General features: G+C 38.3%; 1 protein-coding gene across 1 annotated transcript in view; it reads right to left on the bottom strand.

Annotated features, from left to right (window-relative positions):
- MAN1A2 (mannosidase alpha class 1A member 2) overlaps positions 1 to 25,671 on the bottom strand; it is a 134,187-nt gene that overhangs the window by 35,379 nt on the left and 73,137 nt on the right. Inside the window, 3 exon segments of the mRNA XM_036379366.2 lie at positions 10,253 to 10,346; positions 10,761 to 10,884; positions 12,290 to 12,384. Coding sequence (XP_036235259.1) covers positions 10,253 to 10,346; positions 10,761 to 10,884; positions 12,290 to 12,384 — 313 coding nt within the window.

Raw genomic sequence — 25,671 nt, 5'->3', positions numbered from 1 at the left:
ACCCCTCTCTTACTTGACTATATATGTCATATGGGACCATATCACACAGATCTTCAAGTCGAGACAGTATTTTAGGTTGCTGCTACAAGGACAGTCCAACTCCCAGTGAAACTTCAGGATTAAAAGAAGCCATTGGTAAGATACATTCAATGTTCACAGAACAGAACGAGAGACCCTCTCTTCTCAATGTCACCAAACTGGAAACGTTTCTCACGTGACCACCAGCAGTTAAATCTCCACATAGAACTCAGAATATGAAGGCTCACATACTGAAGACATAATAAAAAGACACAGATGTCAGATATGACAACAGATGTGTCATCTGAATTTACCAATCGTCTAGAGAGCATCGACAGAAACACTTAAGTGCACAGCCTCCAATACGTTACAGAGAAGGAATAAAATAAAACCAAGAAAGTTTAATAAGGCTGTAACAATTTTGTAAGTGGACTTTGATAGGCTTCCCTTTCATAAGAAACTAGCAAGCCAAGAATGATTCAAAAATGCAGTTTTAGGCATAAAATTATCACAGAAATACTGAGATTCCACAGGAAATCAAACTCTAAAAACTCACAGAGATGTCAAAGGATAACTTTCTACTCCCCAGTGATTTCAAGTTAATGTCTTCAAAGCCATCAGTGTAAGCTCTCAAAAATATCAGGCGGTACCCTAAACACGCTAGACTTCATTAATACAGATGAACATACTGAATTCACAGTAAATGACAAAGATGAGAAAAACAAATGGAAAAGCTGCTGTGGGACAAATCACAAATTCTAGATATTGATGCACTCCCCATCGAGATCATGCTCTAAAAGTATAGCTTGGTGGTACAGCAAAATGAAATATTAATCTCTTTGCCTAGCAATGTATGCAAGCATTCTCATAACCCAAAGTTACACCATATCCAAATCCTCTCTTTAGGAATTATTTATAGACACTCCTTTCCAAATGCATAATTCATATACGTGTTTAACCTTCCAATAACACTAGAATCTTTAACACACTAAACAAAGCTTTTATTTGTTCACCTTTTTCAGCATCTTGCTCAGCAGACCAGCAGAGCATCTTAACCTTGTAGTCCTATAAAAGCATATTCCCTGTAATGCACAGTTCTGTTGTATTTCATTAAAATAAAGTTTTAACAGATTATCTTGCTCTTGGCTTCTAATGAATAAACAAATTTTAATGCAGCTTTTTCCTGGAATACAGCTAATTACATTTGTACAAGGTTGTAAAGCAAAAATGCCAGGGGAATTCCCCAGCAGAGATTACACAGATTATCTTCTATTCAAAACACATGCATGTTCCAAAAGACAGAACAACACAAAATAAGTTGGAGAGTAAAATTAAGGACACCTGCCAAGATAGCAAAAGAAATTAAACTGCAAAGAACCACCCCCACCTCCTCATATGCAACAGCATGCCTACTAATGGAAGTCTAGAAATACTGCGGTAATTTTATTTCTTCATAATGTAATAAACTGAAAGCAGATTTCAAATAGCAAAACCTCCATAAATAAATGCTTACACAAATGTCCAAACTATCCAACAGATCACATATCTCCAGTTCTATAAATTATGTTCCAAACACGAATTAAAAAAGAAATTTACTTGCTAAATCAAATAAATGTGCAAAAATGCAGTCAGGTTGGGAACTATTCTACATGTAATTTTACAATATGCCATTAATTTCTTCTGTACCATTTCTATTAAAGAGAGAGAAAATATTTTCTTATGTTGAAGGGGAAAAATAATCATCTGCAAGTTAAAGTATTAGAAATTATTATTCACAAGTCCAAATAGAAAGTAGTTATCTGATAAGTTTGGAAAATACTTTGGAATATACAAGGCTGACTTGACCCAATTCCCTTTGCTTCCTTTTAGGTTATGGATGTTTTGCCAGAACTTGACCTTACATTTCACAGTTTTATTTTTCCTGACTCATGGCACTGCTAGTTTCTTTAAAGAAGGTACAGGTATTAATAGACATAATTTAAGATACTCCTTGCGCTAAGCAAGGCATGTAGTAAATAGGTAAGGGTACAAGAGAGAATGTATAATATCTTCACAGTTAAAGGAGATTATGAGCAGCTGGAAAAGACGGGTTTTCCACAACTAGCATCTTTGCACTACCTCTAATCTAACTACACTATCAACCTGTTAATTTATGCTACAATTACATTTTTATCTGAAATATTTATCTGCAGTATTTCTTTAATCTTTTCAAAGACTACTTCATTCTTCAGTATTATTCACTTCACCTTGCCATCTGCAAGGGTTTTCATCTCCCAGAGGCAGGTGTAAAGACTGAAAGGGCTTCTGCTTAATTTTAAAAATGAAAGGCCCGATAACTGATAAATAAATCAGGATCTGGATTTCTATCTCTGTAGCACCCTTGAAAGTTTGCATTTTAGAGAGCCACTCTCCCTATGGATCAGATAGAGCTCACACTGACAGGGCAATACCCTTCAGCTGACATGCTGATTTTTCTCAATGTTTGCATTCTCACAAGGGGAAGCGCAGTGTGACAGCACCTTCATCAAAAAGGGTCTGCAGATCATAGGGGCTGGGAGACCTGGGTGGCAGAGCTCAGAGGCTGATGGTGGGTCCCAAGGCCCTAGGTTTACATGCCAGCAACAGAAAACACCTCTGTGTGTTTGTTTCTCACAGTGAACTTAATCCTGAGTGCACGTGTAGTTCATTAGCAAACGCCCAGCTGGAAAGACCCAAGCTCTGTGCTGATGGCTGCAAGGTCCAGGGTGCAAGCACAGGTATTGGACTGAGAGCCTCTGCTAATATTTGAAGGGTCCATGAGCATGAGGATACTTGTGAAGGGTAGAAGCCCGTGCATCTATTTGACAGTGAACATAAGGAGGAGGATCAAGCCTGGCTACCTGTGGCTATGTTGCAGGTGAGTTGTGGCAGGACTACACAGGGGTGCTGCCAAGGCAGGGCTGTTGGTGGCTCTCTGTGTGGGCAGCTGCATCAGTGTCCTCTAAATGCACCTCTGGAATATGTCCTGACTGCAAATGGGAAGTTCAGCAGTCACATCCATGAGAGGGATGGAGACACTTGGACCTGGCTGGCCTTCAAGGGCTGGGAAGGAGGAATCCCCAGGTCTTGGAGTCTGCTAAATACAGTGGTTTCCTTATCAACTTTAACCATGTTATATACATTAACATCAAATTTATTTTCACTGTTCCTTTAAATTCTGAAAAATAAATATAGACAGATGGTGCTGTGTATTTGATACCATATCATATCACAAATGAAAATAGATAGGATGCATTGCTCCTGGTTTGTCTATTACCTGCAAGAGTTTAAATGAAGCCTTTTGCTTAATTACTTTGCTCAGCCCAAGGGCATTAGCCTCAAACCAGCTGTAAAGACAGGCATAAAAAACCTGGAATATTCACCCAGTACTTCCACTGGCTTAATGACAGTAATTTAATGGTTTTTTCCAATGTTTGAAAATTGCACCATTTTAAAAGAAGGGTAAATCTAACACAAATAAATTAAATCTACAGATGCCTCCTCCAAGTAGTATTTTAAAAGTGCTTAGTTTAATTTAAGCAGTTATTGTTGAAAATTAAAACCACCTGAAGAAAATGCAATGTGCACATCCATAAAGATACTTGCTTAAGTTTATCTGAAGGCCAGTCTACAGCACAACCAGCTGGGAAATAGAGGATGTAAACTTCTCCCATTCAGCCATCTGGGTTGTACCTTTACCTACTCTGTAGTAACAGGTACAAGAAGCTGCAAGAAAGTGAGAACATCACCAGAGGGGGCTAAGGTAGTGTAACAGGCTAAATAACATGTGTGAATCTTCTTATTGTCTTTAAAGATAGCTATCACTTTGACATGGAAGACACCATTCAGATTTAGTGCATTTAATACTCTGATCACTTGTGATCAATATCACACTGTCAATGAGTCCTTATATAGATGATGACAGTGTCCCACCCTCGGCTACTTGCAAGTCTTGAGTAAGGGGCTTGTTTTCTGTAAGGAGACATGAATAAAGCAGCAGAGAACAGACTGCAGCCTGAATGTTCATCACATCAGCATTTGGTGGTGACAAATTTGGTGTCTGCTGCTACATTCCTAATAGCAATGCTCAGCTCATGCACTCTAAATTCACATGCTAGCTTACTTCACAGCAACCTGTCAATGTGCCCACATATCACTAAGGTGAAATAAACATGTAAGTTTAACACAGTATGATATTTCTGCTTATTTTCTTGCATATGGAAGCCATATTTGGCCGAAACCCCAACCTTAGTTAAACTGAGAACTCTCTTAGTAACCAATCCAGGTAACTCCATAGGTAGCCCAGATGCACGAAATGAGATTTGAAGTTAAGAGTATTTAGAGTTCCCCTTCAACATTATTACTTGCAAGAGATGTTGGAACCAGAAGAAATTAAGTAGTTTATTTTCAGTGTTGGAAAGCAAAAAGAAGAATGCCCGATTTACAGAAATGTGCAAACATGACACGCGTGCCCTGACTTTGCAATAACATGCAGATTTGGCTTTTCTTTTGTTATTGCCTTTCTAGTTGGTACTCTCATCTAACATGTTTGCAAATGCAAACTAAGTTTTTTCAACATACTTTAATTTTTTAAGAAACCACTTTTCTTCAGTACCAATCAATTTTCATAATTTTGAAATCCCAGCTTTTTAATCAACTTTTTGTTATATCTGCTTAGGAAGCTTGTCTAGAAAGCACTGTTACTACTTTTGAAAATAATCTAAATTCAAAGTTTTGATGCTTACACCAATCCAACTACTCATCATGTGTAACCCAAAAGCTAACAAAGTCAACTGAAGGTTAATGTGAGAGATTAGAAAATCCTTCCTGACAGCTATTTTCCTTTCAGTCTTACAGAAACTGAAACCCCAAAGCAGAAGTATTGTAAATAACTTGTTCCTACTGGACCATCACCTTAGCCCATTCGTAAAAATGGAATCTGTCAACAATCCTGTAGGCATTCTAGCTCTGCTTCTAGCAAATGCCCCAGTGAGCTGACAAATACTGAGCTGAACCCATTCAAAAGATGTCTGTCATGACCCCCATGCTGCAACAATACCTGCACATTATAAGCTTAACCCCAGATATTTAGCTATCATTTTCCTCCTCCTGGGTATAATGAACCCCCTTGCTGCTACACAGCATTAAGTGTCCAGTTGTATTACAAAGCATTTGCATTGGAAAGGATGGGGATTTAGCAATGACCAGTAAACCATTCACCCAAGAGTTCTTAGAATTGGAGTTTACAGCATTCAAGTGGAAAGAAATTATGGGATGAAGCAGTAGTCCCTGCTCAGTCCTGCCTGCTGTGGCTTCAGACCCTGGCTGCTGCTGCTTCATTGAGGCAGGCAGTAAAAGAAAGAAGTAATTTGTTGTCGTAGACATCTTTTTATGAAAATCCTTTTCTTAGGATTTTTTCTTGCTAAGAAGCTGAGAAGTTTCAGCAACAAAATGTAAACAACGGTTATCTGCTGCTGTAGAATGCAACAAGTGCATCTGTGATTGGCCTTAGATGTTTACAATTAATGGCCAACCACAGCCCAGTTAGCTTAGACTCTCTGAGACACAGACCTTTGTTATACATTCCATTCTATTCTTAGCTTAGCTAGCCTTCTGAGATGAAGCTTTTCCTTCTATTCTTTAGTATAGTTATAATGTAATATATATATATCATAAAATAATAAATCAAGCCTTCTGAAATATAGAGTCAGATCTACGTCTCTTCCCTCATCCTGAAAACCCCTGTGAACACTGTCACAATCTGTCACCCTTCTTCAAGGGCTATGTCAAGTGCATTAAATACAAATGAAAATTTATATTAATTAAATTGTAATCACTTCAAAGACGTGCTTATAGATTAATGCCACACTGACATAATGATTTGACTCATCTCTATAACTTGTTAAGAACCTGGAAGCAATGGTCACATCGTTCGTGATGAAACAATTATTACTAATTGACCGGTAGGTTACTTCACTGCTTATGGCTGTTCAGGCATTTGTAAGAGAAACTTTGACTGGTTTGAATGAAAGAGCACGTCTTTGCAAGCTCCAGCAGACGAACAAGTGGAAAAGATGGTCTGCACATCTCATGGCAGTGTCCCCAGCACAACACTTCCAGCAGTGAAATTGCAGAACATGCTATTTATACTGAGATCAAAAGGTCTGCACTCTGATAAATCAAACCCCAGCAGAAATGACTCACTGGACCCTGCACCCCAACATCAGAAGGATGTTGACAAAGTTACAGCATATCACATACACCACTCCCCTTCTCCTAACCCAAGAACAGCACAGACCACATTTTGAGCAAACATTTAAACGAGGCAAACCAGACAAGACACAGCAACATGGCCTAGGATCTATGGAGGCTAAGACAGAAATATTCTGAGGCACAGAAAAACCCTGTAATGACTGCTAATCCCCAAAAGGCCTGAAGGACCTTTACAAAAGCTAGCTCATCACTGTTCATGAACCCTGCATATGCAAAGAGGACTGGGGGGCCAATGTACCTTTGGTTAAACCTACAAAATTAGGGTGTGCCTAGGCTCCTAGTGCAAACAGCTCTGAGAAAGAATCAACATTCTCTAACAAGTATTAAGGTAGAAGGTACCAAGAGCTTTCTACAAGGTTTTGTTTGCAAGTAGAGATGGATCCAATTTACAGCCCTATGGGGCCACACCAAAACCACAGAAAATGATGCCTCCCTTTTGTCCCACAATCTTGCAACAGGAATTTCCTTTAAATATTCAAGTTTATCTATCAGCTTGTTGGAACAAAATTAAACAAAACAGCAATACTTCTAGAAGAGAACAATTTTTCTTCTATTCAAATAGTGTAATTTTTTCTTTAAAAAATAAATAAAAAGGCAAAGAAAAAATATAACTGCTGAGAAAATTTGACCTAAATTAATTCTTCCACTATATATTTTGTCTAATACTAAGAATCAACTGGTAGTAATAGCATTAATTGGTCTGACTGCTAAGTTCCCATCACCACTGATTTTATTACTACTTTGAATAAAGGTACTCACCACTAGAATACAGGGTACAGAAATAGAAAATAAACCCACCACTAGAAAGATGCTATATTGCAGCTATATCCCATAGTTCTTCAGCAGAGTATTTAGGTATGTATTTATGCTGATTTATTTTATCTAATTCACACCCCTCGTGACTTAGTTGGAATACTGCACAGACTAACAAAAAACCTAACTAGAATTGAACCAAAAAAGTCTGAGCAGAGAAAAAATTATTAAAAGGAAGAAAGGAAGAAAAAAAAAAAAAAGGAAAGCAACACTAGAAAGGTCAGAGTGAAGTTACTTGTATCTAAGCAAATAAAGTGTTCTGAAATAATTCTCAGAAACTTATCTGCAGAAAGTACTTTGTACAAGATAAGATGCATCAAACTAAAGGTCACAGCAAAGATGAAAAGGGCAGCTTTCCCAGAAGCTGGAAAAAGAAAAGCTATGCTTTGATACTCTTTCCATTGTCTCAGTCTTTCCAGTACAAAGGTATATAACAAGCCAAATACAATGCTCTTTGAAATTACCTTCTGAGGGGAACATAAAAGCCTTGCCTGCCTGTAATACCAACCATGGGACTCAAGCCAGTAACAGTGTAGGGGGCTTAGACACAAGTCCTCTGGTGAATTGGGATGTTGTGTTAAGGCATCATCCTTACTCGGCTCACTCATGCATAGCAGAACACAACCTCTGCAAGGAAGAAAGAAATTCCGCCTAAGCCCCTGCTACTCCATCCCATCTGTCCAGTCTTTCAGACCATGTGCTCCTTTACTGCAACTTAGCAAATTTTTGCAAGTAGATGCACCTAAGAGTGATCTACCAGGGATACAGCTGAGACATTTTCTCATCATTCCATCCAAGTTTGTGAAAGGAAATAGAGAATTATGCTATCCACAATATCAGTATTAGGTTTCCAAATGCTGCTTGTCCTAGTTTCAGCTGGGACAGCATTAATTTTTTAGAGTAGCTGGGAGGGGGCATGGCCAGACTCTAATGCTGTTCAAGAGCATCTCAGGTCATTGCCAGAGGCAGGGAAAATGACTCCTTTCAGGAAAAGGGCACAATTTCTGGTCAGGGAGAAGAAACTGGCTGGAAAGAATGGGTCTTCTCTTCTATGTAAACCATTTCTTTGTCTTATACCTTTTGTTATTAATATTCTCGCAGTTATTGTTCATTTTCTTATCTCACTGTTGTTTCCAGCAAATTGTTCTTATCTCAACCAGTGATCTATTGTGCAGGAGGCAGGCAGAGGGCAAGTGAGCAGCAGATGGGGTTTTAGCAGAACTACTAAAATGGAGACTACTATCCTAAGCCATGATATTGTTGCACTGTAAAAATCCTAGAAATATTACAAGAATATCTGAATGTGCACTTGGAACCTTATTTGCTCAAAAAAAAACCCAAACCCCAATCACTAAATTCCAGAAAATAAATTTATGACTCATGATCAGCATAGAAAAATTAAAGGCTCTAAGAATTTGTATTTCTTTTTATCCTCAGAACATAAGTCTCAGTTTGTACTCCTAAACTTGAGTCCCAAATGTATTATCTTGCAAAATCCATTTAATAGTATGTTTGAGCTCCATCAAACTTCTGCAAAGTTAAACTTTCCACTGTATGTTTATTTTTAGTGATGAGGAGTATCTAATTCCCAAGAGATACTAATTCTGTACATTGTAATTACAAGAAAGCTGGACAGGGACTTTTTACAAGGGCATGTAGTGACAGGACAAGGGGAGATGGATTCAAAGTGAAAGAGAGTAGGTTTAAATTAGATATTAGAAAGAAATTCTTTACTGCGAGGGTGAGCTGCCCAGAGAAGTTGAGTATACTAATCCCTGGAAATGTCCAAGGCCAGGTTAGAGGCTTTGAGCAACCCGATCCAGCAGAAGGTGCCCCTGCCCACAGCAGGCGGGTTGGAACTAGATGATCTTTACTTGCCCCTTCCAACCCAAGCCATTCCAAGATTCTATGAAACAGCCTCTAAAGAATCCTGGTGATACATCACATTAGACTACTTTTGATAAAACCAGCACAAGCAGATGGTTAGGAATAAAAAGAAAATCAATACAAAAAAATGTTTCAAAACAAAAATACAAAACTGTCTTTTGAATAAATAATGCCTGAGTATTTGTATTTGCATATTTTCTTATTTCTGAATATGTTGTTAAACTTAAATTTATCAGAAGAATTTGTCCCATCAAACATTTGCCCATCTCAGATGGTGTCATGATCCACTCAAAGATATAAGATGCTTTGGAGAGAATTTTGGCTTTAAAGATGGGATTAGACAAGTATTTCACAATGACTGCAATGACAGCTGTATTCATCTCCCTCACATACCAGATTCAAAGTCAGAAGCAGATTCTCAGTTTGCAAGCCAGAACATGTTCTGCAGGATATTTACAGCCAACCACTGAAATCCCCAAAACCTATCAATGATGTCAAACAGGACAGAAATAGATCATCTTGCCTGTTCTTCCTAAATAGACCTGCATTTATAAAAGATAAAGAAATAAAACCTTGAAGAAAAAAATTCTCTTTTATCACTGCCACTACCAAAGCACAAAACCACTCAACTTTTTTTGAAAGAACCACTACAAGAAAGAAATCATGTTTGTGTCTCTCTCTTGATGTTTTATCTCTCCTCTTAACTTGTCATCAATAATGCCTGCTTTTTCTTTTCATTCCAAAGCTTTTTTTTTTTTTTACATCTATAAGGAGGTTCATCATGCCATTTCACATGCCACTAAGGAGATGAATTATGTTTGTAGATGTCAGTGCCTAACACAATTTAACCACCACAAACATGCATTAATGCACGTCACCTTACAATAATCCACTTACCAGATGGTTTGCAGAACAAAACCAGGAACAGAATCAAAATGAGGAAATACTTTCAGCCTTATTCTTTATTACTGAAGATTTTATTGACTGATAAACTTAAGGACAGGCATCAGATTAAGCAGCAAGCTGTTTTCAGAAAGTACCCTAAAAAGTGAGCTCTGTGACTCTGAGACAGAGACAGGAAAAGATTCATTTCAGGAGATTTCAAGTTCAAGCAATCCTTCTGTGTTTTATGTTCTCAAGCAATGCTGTTTGTACCCTATAGAATAAATTTTCTGATCTCCAACTCAACAACAATGTAAGAAGCAGACTTATAATTAGGAATTAATAAAATAAGAATACTTACGCTGACCCCACCGGCCTGTTCTTGGATTCAAATAATTTGGATAAAGTCCATTAGGACGATCCATTTTTTGAAGTAACTTCCGAATGTGCATGACCTAAATTAAATCAAGAATCAGGTTCACCGCTAACAACGTTTGTCTGCCCTCTGCACAAAGTTAAATCTAATCTTTTTTATTTTTCTTTCATTTTTAGAAGCAAATTTTATTAATCTGAACCACAAGCTTTCTTGAGGGCTTTCTTCAGATTTGTACATTTTTGGTTTTAAAGGACTGCTCACATAAACATGCTTAAAAATAATGATTTTTAAATGTATTCTGAAACAAATAAGAAAACCTGTGTTATCATATATTTCTAGTTGAAAAATACAACTATTGGGTAACAGAAATACAAGCATGAAAATATTTACTTGCTACCAAGAACGGAAGTAGAATTCAATATAGAAAGTACTTCTCCTTTAATGAAATTTATGATAAGAAGTATGATAAAAAATATTGATTTTTGAGACTCACCTTGTTGTAATATACAGGGTCTCCTGTCAAATAACTAAGGTGGACAAATTCCATGTGCAGAGTACCAAACTCAGCAAGGATGCTGCTGCCAGCAGAAGCCCAGCCCCAGTTTCGACCAACACCACTGAATTCCAACAAATATGCATAAAGAAAGGAAGAAAACAACAAGAAAATTCAGAATTATTGTGCACAGCACAACTACCACAGCCAATTAAGCAAGAAACAATAATATTTTAACCCACACTTAAGATTACAGGAGTTGTGATTTGATTGGTCAATTGGTTCACTGGTTGGATCTTTTTGGAATAAAGATACCATAACCTCATCAACAAGAAGTCCTATGTTTAAATAATATAATACCATGAAGTCACACAAATATGATGACTTAACACTGGGCTCAATCACAGTTGTTTCTTCTTCACTGCATGTTCTTAAGAACAAGAATCAAGGTAAGACAAGTTTTGAAGGTGGCAGCATTTGCCGCCTTGTCCTGCTGATCTGCTGTGTTCCCTTCACTTGTGCGAGATGGGCTTCCCTATCTTCTGTCTACACAGGAAAACAGGATGTTTACTGTTGGCACAATATATGGGTTCCTCAGGCTCACCTAAAGAATCAGCAGAAAGCGTGACATATCTATTTTTTGCACTCGAAGTGATACCATCTTGCTAATCCTAACTCCTAAATTACCTCTGGTTTAATCTAATCTGGGAGTTTTCACCACCTTTCAAGATTGGGTCTTTTAATTTCTGTAATTAACTACGTATTTCTGAAGATTACTTCTACTTCCTCTCACAAATGACTTCAGTCATGAGTAAGTGTACAAACAATCTAGATATACATCCCAATTCAGCTACTGTTTAAGGACGTAGTGAAAATTTAAAGAATCGCTTGCATCAAAAACACTCTCAAAATCTGAGGGAAATCCTAGCACTGAGCAAGTAATACAACATAAATTAGGCAAGGCAGTTGTCTTCCATGAGGCAATGCAGACCATCTAAGTTCAGAGTGATCTGAGCAGTCATCTAAAGGAGCCTCTCCATCTGCACAGACCACAGTTCACTTTAGCACATCAGACCCCAAGCTAAAATGTAAAATGAAATAGTAACTTCAGAGTCCCATCATCTTCTCAAATGCTGGGAATCTTCTAAAGGTAACATACACCTCAAACAGCACAGAAAACCCAGTAACTTCAACCATGTCTTGCAAACAATGTTGATTTTTAACAGATTTTGTAATGAGTAAAGAAACAATTATTAAACTCCAGAGCAACACACAGAATAATACACTGTGTGGTCCAATGGCAAATTGAATGTTTATTGCAGAATCATAAAACAAACCCAGGATCAAAATGTATAGCAGTTATGAGTTAGAATGTGCTGAACTCTATCAAAAATATTCTAACATGCCAAGAATGACAATTTGTCTGCATTTTCTACAGTTCCACTACTAAGAAAAACTGATGTATGCCATTACTAATTTTAAGTTGGAGGGAGGGGGAGGAAGACATTTCACAAAAGAAAACTCATTACCTTTTCAGATTCACCATTGCCCATGGTATACCCGTAGGTGTGTTGAAGGCTGGAAGAAGTTTTCCTGCCAGTTGCACTGCTTTGATCTTGAAAACCTAAGATAGTAGGATCAATTGCAAATAGTTACAACGTCTGATTTATCTCCCAGAACTGTAAAGACTGAAATTTCCTTGCCCCACCTACCTCTTTGTATTAAAAAAGCTTTACGTTGTAAAAAACATATTAACTTATAATTTTTTGCCACTTGCTCACTTTATAACTTTCGGTTAGATTTGAACATGAAAAGCAAACTTGTCATTTTGATTTCTTTCCTTCCAATTTCTCCAGCAACAGTTCTTAGATTCCTATTACAGAAGAATATCAGGTCTCTTCCCACCTCCCTCCGCAGCTATTAGGAAATTCAAGTGCTTTTTAAAACAGTCTTTAAATCATACCTTGTATTTTTCAGTTAAAAACCAAGACACAACTCTCCTACCCAAGCATTTTAGCTTTTACAAACTTCCAACCTCTTTTTAATGAGTTTATTGCAGACAGAGCTCCTATTCTTTTATGAACATTGTCTATGCATAACCAGATATGCAGTTTCCTCTAGTTTTTCCTTCATCGATAATGCATATGAAAAATAATTCCAGGGCTAATCTTCCCTCTCTAGTCTGAACCCCCAAAGAAATTATTGACAGGACAAAATCTCAGTAATTTTTACTGTTATTTCTCCTTACTTTTAGAACATAAATCTATAATAGCCTTAATCAGAGTGCAGCATTTATTAGACAAGCAATTGGGAGAATTCTTCTAAGTCTAACTGCAAGCATGTTTTCCAAAGGCATATTTGGTATCTAGATATACATAATATCATCTAGATATACGTAATATAATAATTCATACCCCATGGTATGAATCTGCTTTTACCAGTTAGTTGCTAGCATTTTAATCAGTAGCTACATTTTAATCAATGCCCTCTCAGTATTCACTACATTTCTGGACAAGTATCTCCTTAACCTGAAGATAACATTATTTGCCAATTTGATGCACCATACAAACCAGTTAGAAAAAAAGCTACCACATCCCAGAATAACATGCAACACAGATGTAGCATAGAAACATCATCTCTTTGGTCACCAGCAATAGGACATGAAGAAGTCTAATGAAGATGCATAAGGGCAATTTCAGATAGGGAAAATGTTCTTCACTAAGAGACTGGTCACAGCACCAAGCCTGTCAGAGCTCAAGGAAATTGTGGATGATGCTCTTAGTCACATGGTTCAGTTTTAGCTAGTCCTGAGAGAAGCAGGGGGTTGGATTCCCCAGTCCTTAAAGGTCCTTCTAACTTGAGATATTCTACAATTCTATTGTTAACTACCTGGCCAGTAATCTGTAATCAAAATGAATAAAAACTTTAGGAAGGACTGTAGCAGCTGATTTGTAAGGTCTATGGGAAGAAACTGAAGAGATGCTCACTAGAAGCAAGCTGAAAAATAAGCAATCAAGAATATCCTTATTTTTCATATGAAGGTGGGAAAAAATCAATATCCTAATGTTTGAGGAAATGACTTGTGAGACATGAAATAAACTAGAAGAAAATATTAAAGATGACATCTAATTGTATTTGATGCAGTGGAGTATGGACAGATAGAGGTGAATCTGAAAGCAATGAGCCAGGATAAAGAACTTTTAGAGAGGTTCTCCATATGAACTGTAAGATGGGATATGTCTAAACTGAAAAAGGATATACCTGAGAATATGATTTGGTATAACTGTAAAGCAACAGAGGCAATGCAGCTTGAATGATTTTTAGCCAAGAAACAGACAAGAGACAGTCTTTGAGAAAATACACAGAAATTTAGGAGTAAAATTCATATAGCACTTTGACCTTGAATAAAGGACAGATTCAGAACAGGAAGGCATAGTATAAGGAAGAGGTATAGTACAGGTGGAATCTATGGTAACTGGGAAAAAAAGAAACCCTTAAGAGAACTAAAACCTCAGTCTTGGCCCAGTTGCATAAGAACTACCTCATTTGAATCCATAAAGAAGCGTCAAAAATTCATGTTGAACTTTTCGAATTTTAAGTAGCAGATGGGTCAAGACCAGACAGAACTATCTACTGGGAGTCATCTGGGGGAACTCCCTCTACAGTGCAGGCAAGCTTCAATACCTAATCAAGAACAGAATGATGACTTCCAGTGAAATGATAAATAGTTTGGAAAGACATTTGTAACATGAATTAGTTTATCTTCAGCTTTCTTATCTTGCACCCTCTGAAAGTGCTATGCACTATCATATGGTTCATTAATAAAAGATACTGAAACATTAGGGTAAGAATATTCAATGGAAGAACATCCTTAGAAACATCCTTGATCAAAAATATTCTTAATGGCTATTTAGATTGCTATCCAGGTTTTAATTAGTTTGAAATGTATGGTATCTGAGGAAGGAGTTTTTAGCTAGACTGTATGAAGTAAAGGTTGAGCTGATCTAAATGTGCATGAATCTGGACAAGACAGTTAAAGCAAGGCAATCACAGAGCCATTTCAGCATCAGAGCACCAGCAGGAACTGCTAATTCAGACAACGATGCTGTTAGCAGTACCTGCCCAAACTGGCTGTGATTAAAGGCACTTTCCTGTCACCTCCATCAGGCTGGGGACTCTCGAGCACCACTGATGTAGCATCAGAAGGGTACAACACTCCCTCTCTATAAGCTTCACATCTAAAACCAAATGTACAGAAACAAAAAATTGGTTGAAGGCATGCCTTTACTTTCTATTACTGTCTTCTCAGTCTGATCTCGCTGCTACTTCTGCATTAAAAAACCACTGAGTGCTTGGCACAGTGTTTACCTATGCAGGCTGGAGTAAGAACTGGGAGACAGCTGCATAGGATTTTATCAGAGCCAAGTGACCACAAGAGCATTTTTGGAGAGAGGGAGAGAAAAGAAATGTAGCAGGCAGTGGTGAGTGAGGTGCCGTTTATGGGAAACTGTGTGTGTCCAGATGTGTCCAGAGAGTTCTGCTGTGCTCATTAAAGTGCCTTCTTTAGCAAGTTTCAAACTCACCATAAGAACAACAGTAAAAGCCTCAGGCTCTAGCTTATAAATAATGTGCTGGTATCAGACAACACAGTTACTTACCATGTAATATTTTTACTTTAATTTTTTTTACACTGAGTTGAACTCATAGATTCTATTTCAGCCCTGGCAGTTCCCTGTTGACAGGCAATGCATTTCAAAAAATGCATAGGCAAGAAAAACAGAAAAGAACAAAAAATGAATGGCTGCCTTAAAAATAGAGCTCATTAGGAAACAGCAGAAGAATTGGGGTTATTTAGTCTAGACATAAGATGTTCAAGAGAGGACAAGATAATGACTTTTCAGTATATAAAAGGCTAACAGAAGTAAAAGGAAATAATATTTTTTCCATGGACACAGAGAACAAAAAATAACACCAAAATAGACCATGGAAAAGTAAGTTAGTTATTAGGAAAAATTTGGTGATAAGAATAACTACTAATGCAGCATGATTGTGATTGCTGCAAAGTCATCACTAAAGCTTTTAAAAATGCTCTGTACAACACATACAAAGACTTAAATGATGTAATTTTGCCAAGGAACAGAAGAATAACTGAGAATTACTCTGCTGTCTTACCACTCTTCCAGCCATGTTGCTGCATTTTGTTTGCATGGTAAGGTTTTGGTAGTAGGGGGACACAAGGATGGCTTCCGTGAGAAGCTGCCAGAAGTTTCCCCATGTCTGGCTGAGCCAATGCCAGCTGGCTCTAAAACAGGCCAACCATGGGTAAAGGCTGAGCCCATCAGTGATGGTGGTAGAGCCTCTGGGATAACACAGTTAAGAATGGGGTAAGAAAAACAACCACAGAACAGCAACTGCAGCCAGAGGAGTAACAATATGTCATGGAATCAATCCTGCAGACTCCAAGGTCAGTGCAGGAGGGAAGGGAGGTGCTCCAGGCATCAGAGAAGACATTCCCCTGCAGACCATGGAGGTCCATGGGGAAACAGAGATCCACCTGCAGCCCATGGAAGAGCCCCACATCAGAGCAGGTGGATCCCCAAAGGAGGCTGTGGAGCCTACACTGGAGCAGGGTCCTGGCAGACCTGTAGTCCTGTGGAGAGAGGAGCCCACGCTGGAGCAGGTTTGCTGGTGGGACTGACAACCCTGTGCGGGATGCTCACTGGAGCAGTTTGTGAAAAACTATGGTTTGTGGGAAGAACTCATGTTGGAGAAGCTCATGGAGGGCTGTCTCCTGTGGGAGGGACCCCATGCTGGAGCAGGGGAGAGTGTGAGGAGTCCTCCCCCTGAAGAGGAAGGAAGGGCAGAGATAACACCTGATGCAACCCCATTCCCTGACCCCTGTGCTGCTGTGGGGGAGGAGGTAGAGAAAATTGTTAGTGAAATTGAGCCTGTGAAGAAGAGAGGGTGGGGGGAAGGTGTTTCAAGATTTAATTTTTATTTCTCATTATCAATTAATTACCCCTAGTTGAGTCTGTTTTGCCCATGACAGTAGCTGGCAAGTGATCTCCCCCTGTCCTTACCCCTGACCCATGAGTCTTTCATTGCATTTTTTTTTTTGGTCTCTCCCTTGTCTAGCTGAGGAGGGGAGTGGCAGAGCAGTTTTGGTGGGCACTTTGCATCAACCCACCACAGTTCCCAAGTATGAGATGGCTTGTGCACATTCTGTACCCATAAGATTAAAATGTTTTGCCCCTCAGGTGTGGTATCTACTCTGTAGATACACAAAGCACCTTTCATGGATAATGGAGACCATCAATCCCCAAGTTTCTTTGTTAGCACAAAGCTACAAGTATAGAACAGATCAGAATCTTAAAGACAGCAGCAGCAAGACATCCTGCTTTGAAGATGCAAAAATACTGTTCTAGGTAAATGGGTATTAATCCCAAGGTAGCTGTTCTGTCCAACTCCCAAAATATGGACATTCTTCAGAAAAGTTTTAGAAGCCACTGTAGCCTTGGAAAAGTGTCTCCATTTTACATGACAAAATCTAACACATTAAAGCCATCAATCTACATGGCCTTTACTAGCCTAACACTTCTTTCTTCAAATACTGTAAACCAATAGAAGAATTTTCCCCCCTTTCAAAAACAAATCAGGCTGTAGGCAGCTAGAAGGAAAGAGTGAAAATTGGCAGAAAAAGCAAAATCTAAACCCCAAATCGGATAAGTGGATCCCTCATTAAGATGAAAACAGCAATCAGTATTTACAAACTAGTATGTACAGCAGACCAGCTGTGAGGGCCTGAATAATTTTCATCCATTAAATTGATGCTTAACATATCAAACCTGCCACCCACCCAACAATATGAAAGCTTGCTCCTGAGCCGATTAATCCAAGCAAGGCCATTAAAATATGCAGCAGAAAAGGGCCTTAAAGATTTCAATGATTCTTCAAAAGCCTTATTGATGTATCCAGTGACTGCCTAGATGCATGGCTTCAGCTCTCAGAAGACTGTATTATGCTAATACTGCAGTTAGGTGTACCCTTCCAGCACTATGAATGGCAAACAGCACCGAATGGCCTCTGCTCCTAACTTTGAGAGCGATGATAGATGTTTTCTACAAATAAGGAATCTCTTTCATTTATGTGCATAGAGCAGCCTTTGAATCGTTCTTATTAAAAAGTAATAAATGCCAGACTTCTCTCTAATCTGATGGTTATTAAGTAGTGAGAATCTATGGCCTTGCAATGTGGCTGGATCTGTAGGCTTGATAGCCCTGGATCATTGAAAAAACCATCAGACAAAGCAGACATACTGCACAAGTTCACAGAAATGTAGTGCTTGGTTCAAGATCAGTACTACTATATTGGTATCAAATGCTGAACACATTTCCTTTGAACACTAAGGATGAAGATGATGGGGGAGATCTATCAATCTACTAAATGTAGATGGAAAAACCAGAGCCCTGACATAAATACCAGACTCAGATCCTTGAGGAAACTACGTGGTATTCCTTGGCCCAAGCAAGAATAGTCATCTTTCTACCTTCAAAGTTCAATCTGCAGCAGTCAGCTCCTCACTGCCTTTTGGTGGCTAAACACTCATTTAAAGGTCAACGTCTTAGAGAGTACTCTCTGCATGAGTAGAGATAAAGGTTCATGGTGAAAATCAAGCAGCATTATCACAAAAAAAAAGAAGAAAACCAGAAGTAGCTTAATAAGCATTGCAGGTTTGATGATTGTTTATATATGTCTTACTGCATATGAAAAAGACGTCTGCATGTCAGATAAATAGCTCCAAGTTCCCAGAAGTTCATAACTTCCAACATATTTTGCTTCTGTAAATTTTGGGGGCTCCCAGGTTTGGGGGCTTCCACTGTTCCTAGGGCATTTTCCCCTGCTAGTAGGGGCCATCTCGCTACCGAGAAATGGAGAAATGGCTCCCTCTTTACACATCTGCTTCTAGTAATTTTCGCTTTGTAATTACAAAGTCATCTTGTGAGATGACGGAGATGCAGTAAGATCCTGGTAACATGTCAGCTATCATAGTATGAAATTAGAGTGGGAGAACACTTGAGGTATATTTCATAGATGTTTGTTAGTGATGATTGAAGAGGTATGCCACATCTAGAATTGGTCCTGGAGAATGTAAATCATGTTCATGTGAAATTTAGCAAGGCAGTTACAAACTACACTACCTACAGAGGTGAAATGATGTAGAAATACATAAATTCAACAGCACCTCATCAGCACTATAGGTTTCTTGAGTTGTAGCAGATGTTCAAGGAGGGAAAATTTGCAGATACTGTAAAGACAATGCCATAGCTGAGATACTATTGCAGTCCTTGGTGAGCTGCAATGATTACCAAAGTACTTGATGAACAACACTTAGCATTTCCAAAAGACTGAAACTCTTTAAACAAGAGAAGACTTATTCTGCAAAGGGAATGCTCTATGAATTTATATTATTTTGTGACAGAAAAAAATCAATATGAAAATGAAAAATCTAAACCCATCCCAGCAGTCTAAGATCAGAGTTAAAAAACCAAGAATAAGCTTGAATCTGGACTACAGTGACAACTTAAAATGGCTATGATGACAATTTGTTCTACTTTCTTTACTTCCTCCCTTCAGATATTTGCACACAGTGATGGGGTCTCTCCTGAGCCTTTTTTTCTCCAGGCTGAACAATCCCAGCTCTTTCAGCATTCCCTCAAATGAGAGATAATCCCGTCCTTTAACTATCTTTGTCAGTCCTTTGCTGGACTCTCTCCAGTGTGTTCATGTCTCTTGTACTATGGAGCCTATAACTGGATACAGTAAAGGCTAAGAACTACCTCCCTTGACCTGCTGGCATATTTCCGAATGCATGCCAGGACACCATTCACTTTCTTTACTGCAAGGACACATTGCTGCTCATGGTCAACTTGGTGTCCACCACTTTTCTGTAGAGCTGGGTCTGTTTGTTCCTCCCCAGGTGTGGGACTTTGCCCTTGCCCTCACTGAACTGAATGATGCTCCTGTCAAGCTTATTTCTCCATCCTACTGAGGTTCCTCTGCATATCAGTTGCTCTTCCTGGTCTGGTGTCATCAGACACCATCAGACACTAAATCTGCTGAGAGTGCCACCTGTGTCATCACCCAGATCATTCCTGAAAATATTGAATAGGATTGGACTTGGGGTATGCCTCCAGTTACTGTCCTCAAACTCTATTTTGCACAGCTGATTATCACCCTCTGAACTTGTCTGCTCAGGCAGTTTTCAATCACCCTCACTATCTGCTCATCCAGCTCATACTTCACCAGCTTCTTTATGAGGATCTTATGAAATAAAGTCAGTTCATGATAGGTCATCAGGGTCAGCTGAACATGAGTTCCCCAATGACCTTGCTGTTCTGGAGAACAGTTTTCTAAATTAGTTGCTCCATCATCTTTCCAGGGATAGAGGTAAGATTGGCCAGGTAGTTCCCCAGACCTTCCTGCTTGCCCTTTTTGAAGGCAGAAGTGATCTAGGGGTGATACCATCACAGTCATCTTGAGCATTAGCTCTGGTGCCCAACAATACCCACTGGAAACTTTGGCAGCAAAGCTACTACACCTCTGCAAGGCACTCAGCTGTTACATGCTGGTAGTTTACACAGGCAAAGGCAAAGAAACTCTGCCTAATTCTGACAGTCTCCAAAATTTTAAAACACTGCCAAATTCACCCTCATGGAAGTCCAGAACTGGTTAAATCTGCTGCTGCAAAGTACTCCTGTGGTAGAAGAATTCTGGTCTCTCAAGAGCAACAGGATAAAGCAGATAGTACTTAAGCCATAAATATTACATAACTTGATGATTTGCTCATTTCACAAGGCAGTAAATGCTTCATGGAATGTTCCTTCTTTGTGGAAAAAAGGAACTCCCTTAGTTTTCAAAATATGTTGACTAGGTTGACATTTTCTTTAACCAGTAAAATGACAAACAAGACTTCTACAAACACTTTTATCTAAAAAAGTCACACTGGATTCCTCCCTGAAAGATACACTTTTGCTGACAATTTTAAAGAACAGTAGGAAAGACAAGGAAGGCTGCCCAGTTTCAGATGACACATGAAATTACGTGATGAAACACCTAACCTAAACTTCATGGCTACACAAGCTTGGCTTTCCTTAGTTCCTCTGCTTAAGGGTCCAGAGACTCAGCTTGTAAAAATATTCTACTGCAGGGTATCACAATTATCACAACTTCCAAGGTAAAAGCTGCAACTGTGCTCTACACTCTACTTCTGAACCCAAAAGCTCAGTAAAGCCCACAGGACTGGATAGGTCCATTCATACATCCAAAGCTGCTTCTTTCCTAGAGGCTCTACACTATTTTGAGATGAAAATACAAGTATTGATTTTTTGGAATAATGAATACAGGGACAAAGACGATCAAAAGAGATGGGAAGAAACTATCTATCTTATCATAACACTCTAGGAGAACTATCCCAGTTAAGAGTTGTACTGAAAAGCATAAAATGCCTACCTGATCATACCATTCAGCTACAGTCTACAAATGAGCTGAAAAATAAACACACAAAAATACTCCAACTCCATCAGTTAACTGCAGATAAGACAGATATTATCTGGTAGACTACAACTTCCCCTATTTACATTTTACAAATTAGCAATTATATATTCAAATAGTGCTTCTTAGATAAAAGATAAATACTCTGGAGTTTCTCTATGATCAGCAGGGAAAGATTTCCAAACAGAATTCTTAAGTGATACTATCTTTACCTTCTTCAAAAGTTTTTCAAAGCTCGTTTCCTGGACAAGAGGCATGAGGAATCCAGTTACTGTTGACTGAGGCATCTCAGGATGTAATGAAATATTCATTGGTTTCACACTACTGATATTTTTGAAAAATCCATATGAGAAAGTCTGTGCATATATTAGCTTATTAGAAATATTCAGCATTTTTGCTTTAGAAGATCTGAACATAAAAATTTGGCATGAACTGGACAACCAGCTAATCACATTTGAACTACCTGGCACTGGCTAATAATACTTCAATTAAACTGCATAATTTCCATTTACTTCAATAGCTGTATTAGCTTCCTTGGCACAGATTTCATGCATTTCTGAGTAGAAATGTTACATGTTCTCAATTTTTAAGGGGCCTTCAAATCCAAGGCACTTTACAGCAGTCAGTCAACATCACAGATTACTTAAAATTCAGAATAAATGTGATGAAAATCTGGCATATAAATGCCTCCTCAATCTGATAATTCCAGGAGATGTAGCACATTGCTTCACATCCTGTCTGAGCCAAAAACCATGGCAGTCTTGAGTTAATTTTCTCTTCTGCTATTATTATTAGAGTAGTAAGCAATTTTTGTACTTCATCTTTCCTGCTTTTCATATCTCTGGCTTCTTCACTCTAAGTTCACCTGCACAAGCAGTATTAACCTGCCAGTTTAGTTACCTTTGTTAAAAAATGGTCCCTGAACTAAAAGCAACAATCTTGAATTTGCACAACACACCAACCACAATCACTCATGCCTAAGCACAATCTCCTTTTTCTGTGGGAGCTACTCCAGTAGCAGAGGGAACCAGATGTGACAGCATGGACAATGCCTGGCTTTTGGATTAAATGTTCCCCCACTAGCAGCTGGCACAGAGAAAGACTGATTTAAACTGTGGAGAAAGGGAACAGAGAAAGGAGAAAAATGAATTGGAATGGCCATCAGGAAATTGAAGAAAAGAGCCATCAAGGGACAGAAGATCAGCATGGAGCTTTGCCAGTGGGGAACCATAAGTGCTACAGCACAGGGCTTCTAGTCCCCTTCCTTGTACAAAGTGAAGTGTCAGGGAGAAGCCGGTAAAAGAAGGAAGCATAAATAGGCAGTGAAGGGGAGAAACAAAGGCATCAGGAGAAAGGGCAGGGAACAAATGGAGATCTAAAGAAGGTAAGACATAAAATGGATGGACTGCCAAGAGTACAGCTGAAAGTAACAGGATTATGAGAAACATCCTGGGGAATGTGACAGGGGAAAAACACTTTCTCATCTCCAAAACATATTCCTAGGAACTGGAATTGACTCTAACATATCAGTCTTTCAACATGCCTTTGTAGCCAAACACATCCAGGCAAAGCAAGGTATCAATGAATCTTGGGGTGTCGTTTTTTGTTTTTTTCTATTAATCAATGATCTTTGGTATTTTGTTACTACCAGCTGTTCTCAGTTGAGTTAGACTGCATTACGTGCCTGAAGTTCACGACTCAACTGATGATCCAGTCACTCTGTGGTTTTTAAGAAGAAAAACTTGTGTTAGAAACCTTAAGAAATGGTTCTGAAGTCAAATAATTAAGATGTTTGTACTAAGCTAACAAGTTTTATTAGAACCATTTTTGTGCAATAAAAGTTAACTACTTCCTCGGGTTATTAATCTCTCTTGACGTTGGTTTCTTTTTCGTAACACCTTTTCAGAGCACCTTCTCTATTCATGACAAGTATGTCCTTCATTTCTCATATATTTTTCTATACCATGAAATATATTTCCCCATATATTTCTCTTTTTTGTCCTTCAGCTCTATGCTTAGATTGTCTCAATTTCTACTTTCTTTCTCAGTTATTCCTCTGTCTCCCATTTCTCTTGAATGTGCTGCCAATATTTCCCTGCCAAGCTTTCATTTTTAAATTTATCTTGATTTCCCCTTTAGTCTTTGTCAGAAATGAGTTTAGACTCATTGTTGAATTTAGACTGTATTTGCTTTTACAAAGGAAAGTTAAACACAGATTAAATTACATATTGTTTTACACTATGTGCAGTCATTATACACATAGCCTCCCTTCTCCCACTGGTACAATGTGACAGATTACAATGCAAAAATCACAGTCTAGGGGGATAGAAAAAGGTAAAAATCATACAGCTTTTACATCTTCCAAAACATATTCCTGACACAATGACTGATGCAAAGCACATTACACTGCACCTGATTAAAGTAAATAGTGTTTGGTGGTTGTTTTTTGTTTGGTTTTTTTCTTTTTTATGAACTGGCTTGTTTTCCCCAATCAACACATATGTAGCTTATCTACACATTATATATACATATATGGACTAAGTTCTGACAGAAAATTAGTTGGCAAGCAAAACCTATGAGCAATGAATTAGTAAGCACTGAATCTTCATAGTAGCATAAATTCTGCAAGGCACTTGAAAAACCAGACATTTGTTTTGACAAAATGGTGAGATAAATATCCAGACTCCTGCAGCATAATTTATAGTTCTCAGGATCAGAACTATAAGATAAAAATGTTGCTCTTTTATGCCACACAAATGAAAATAAAAAAGGTTCAAGAGCAACAATCTAATCATCTGCATAAAATAAGGAGCAAGTGTCAAGATACCTTTACACAGATAAATCAATAAGCAGTACTGAAGGGGAAGATTTCATTCAGAGAGATATCTGGACTGTGTCCTGTATTACATCCTGACTATTCATGTGTCCAGGAGGCACAACTACCAGTCCTCTTACTTTTCACGACTTTCTACTGCTTCTACAAATCCTTCTCAGAACATTATTACCAAGAAGCTTGCAGCATACCAACAGCAGTCTTAGAAGTCCTGTTAATGACTTCAACAGAAATAAATTCCTCCTCATATGTGAAGTTCCTATTTATAAACCCAAATGCTCATAGGTCTTTTGCCACAGGATTTCATACCAGAGGTTCAAGCTGAGCAGCTTGCCTCTTTTGAGTTACACGTACTCTTCCAAAGCCACAACTACTCAAAATTATTCTGTCCCCATGTTGGTCTGTTCAACATGAGTTGTTCATTTTTCTTGTAGCTGCCAGTCTGCACCTACACCTTTGGCAACACTAAAACGGATTTAATTTACACAGGCCTAGTTGAACATTCAATTAAATTTCTCAGGAGTTTTCTACTTATTTGTCATCCCAACAAGAGCAAACCTACAGTCAGATATAAATTCTTAAGACTTTTATTGTCAAAACACTAATGTACTGATCATGTCTTATTTTCCACTATATAAATTTCTGGTGTGGGCAGAAAAAGTGGTATCAGACTATCTGGCTCACAATTACCTAGGTTACCTTAAAAGACCTTTTCTTAAAATGCACATAGTTGCAATATTTTGATATAGGTGCTTATCTTCAATCTTGTGTTTTGAATTGAAAAGAAAAATCACAGAATCACAGAATATGCTGAGTTGGAAGACTAGAGAACTTCTTGGTCATTCCTTTAAAAATTTATTTCTTGATTTTCCAATTCATAAATGGTAACAGAATGTTACTGTAGACAGCATCCTCTTGATCTTAAGATAAGAAGAGTTCATAATCTTTATCATGTGGTAGGTGCACACACCATCAGAGGCAACATATTTTTTGTTAATATTTTCCTAGATTCTAGTGGGTTTGCTTAGCATTTATTGTAGCATTCCTGGCATTTATTTTTCTCTCACCATATCTGTTCTCAGCTAGCATGCAAATTCCTTTTCAAAACAAAAACATGAAGAGTTAGTACTGAATGAGAACAAGTTCCAAAAGGCAAAGCCAGCCAAAGATGCTCGATTTTAAAGCAGTAGGTCCAGAGCTGTATTTTGGTTCTGTTTCAAAGTGAAAAAAAAATCCTGCTAGAAGAACTGTGTTTTCAGTTGACAAAAGACAATGCCATACTTCCTTTCTGGATCAGATAAAGTGTGAAAACCCTCAGGAGGAAAGAAGAGGAAAACTCCATGGTAGAAACTAATGTGTTACTATGTCAAGAGTAATGTTGCCAATAAACAAATGTCTGGAAAAACAACAGGAAGGATACTGTGCTTGCTGTCACTGGTGCCCATCAGCATCAATGTGTTTCTTAAACTACTGAAGAGGGACAGACAAACTAACAGACCTGGTGAAGAGGAGATACATGACACGTGA

This window comes from Molothrus ater, chromosome 2 (genome assembly GCF_012460135.2).
Source record: "Molothrus ater isolate BHLD 08-10-18 breed brown headed cowbird chromosome 2, BPBGC_Mater_1.1, whole genome shotgun sequence".
In the NCBI taxonomy this organism is placed as follows: domain Eukaryota; kingdom Metazoa; phylum Chordata; class Aves; order Passeriformes; family Icteridae; genus Molothrus; species Molothrus ater.
The sequence above is the reverse complement of the archived record's forward strand: the minus strand, read 5'-3'. Positions and strand labels throughout refer to the sequence as shown.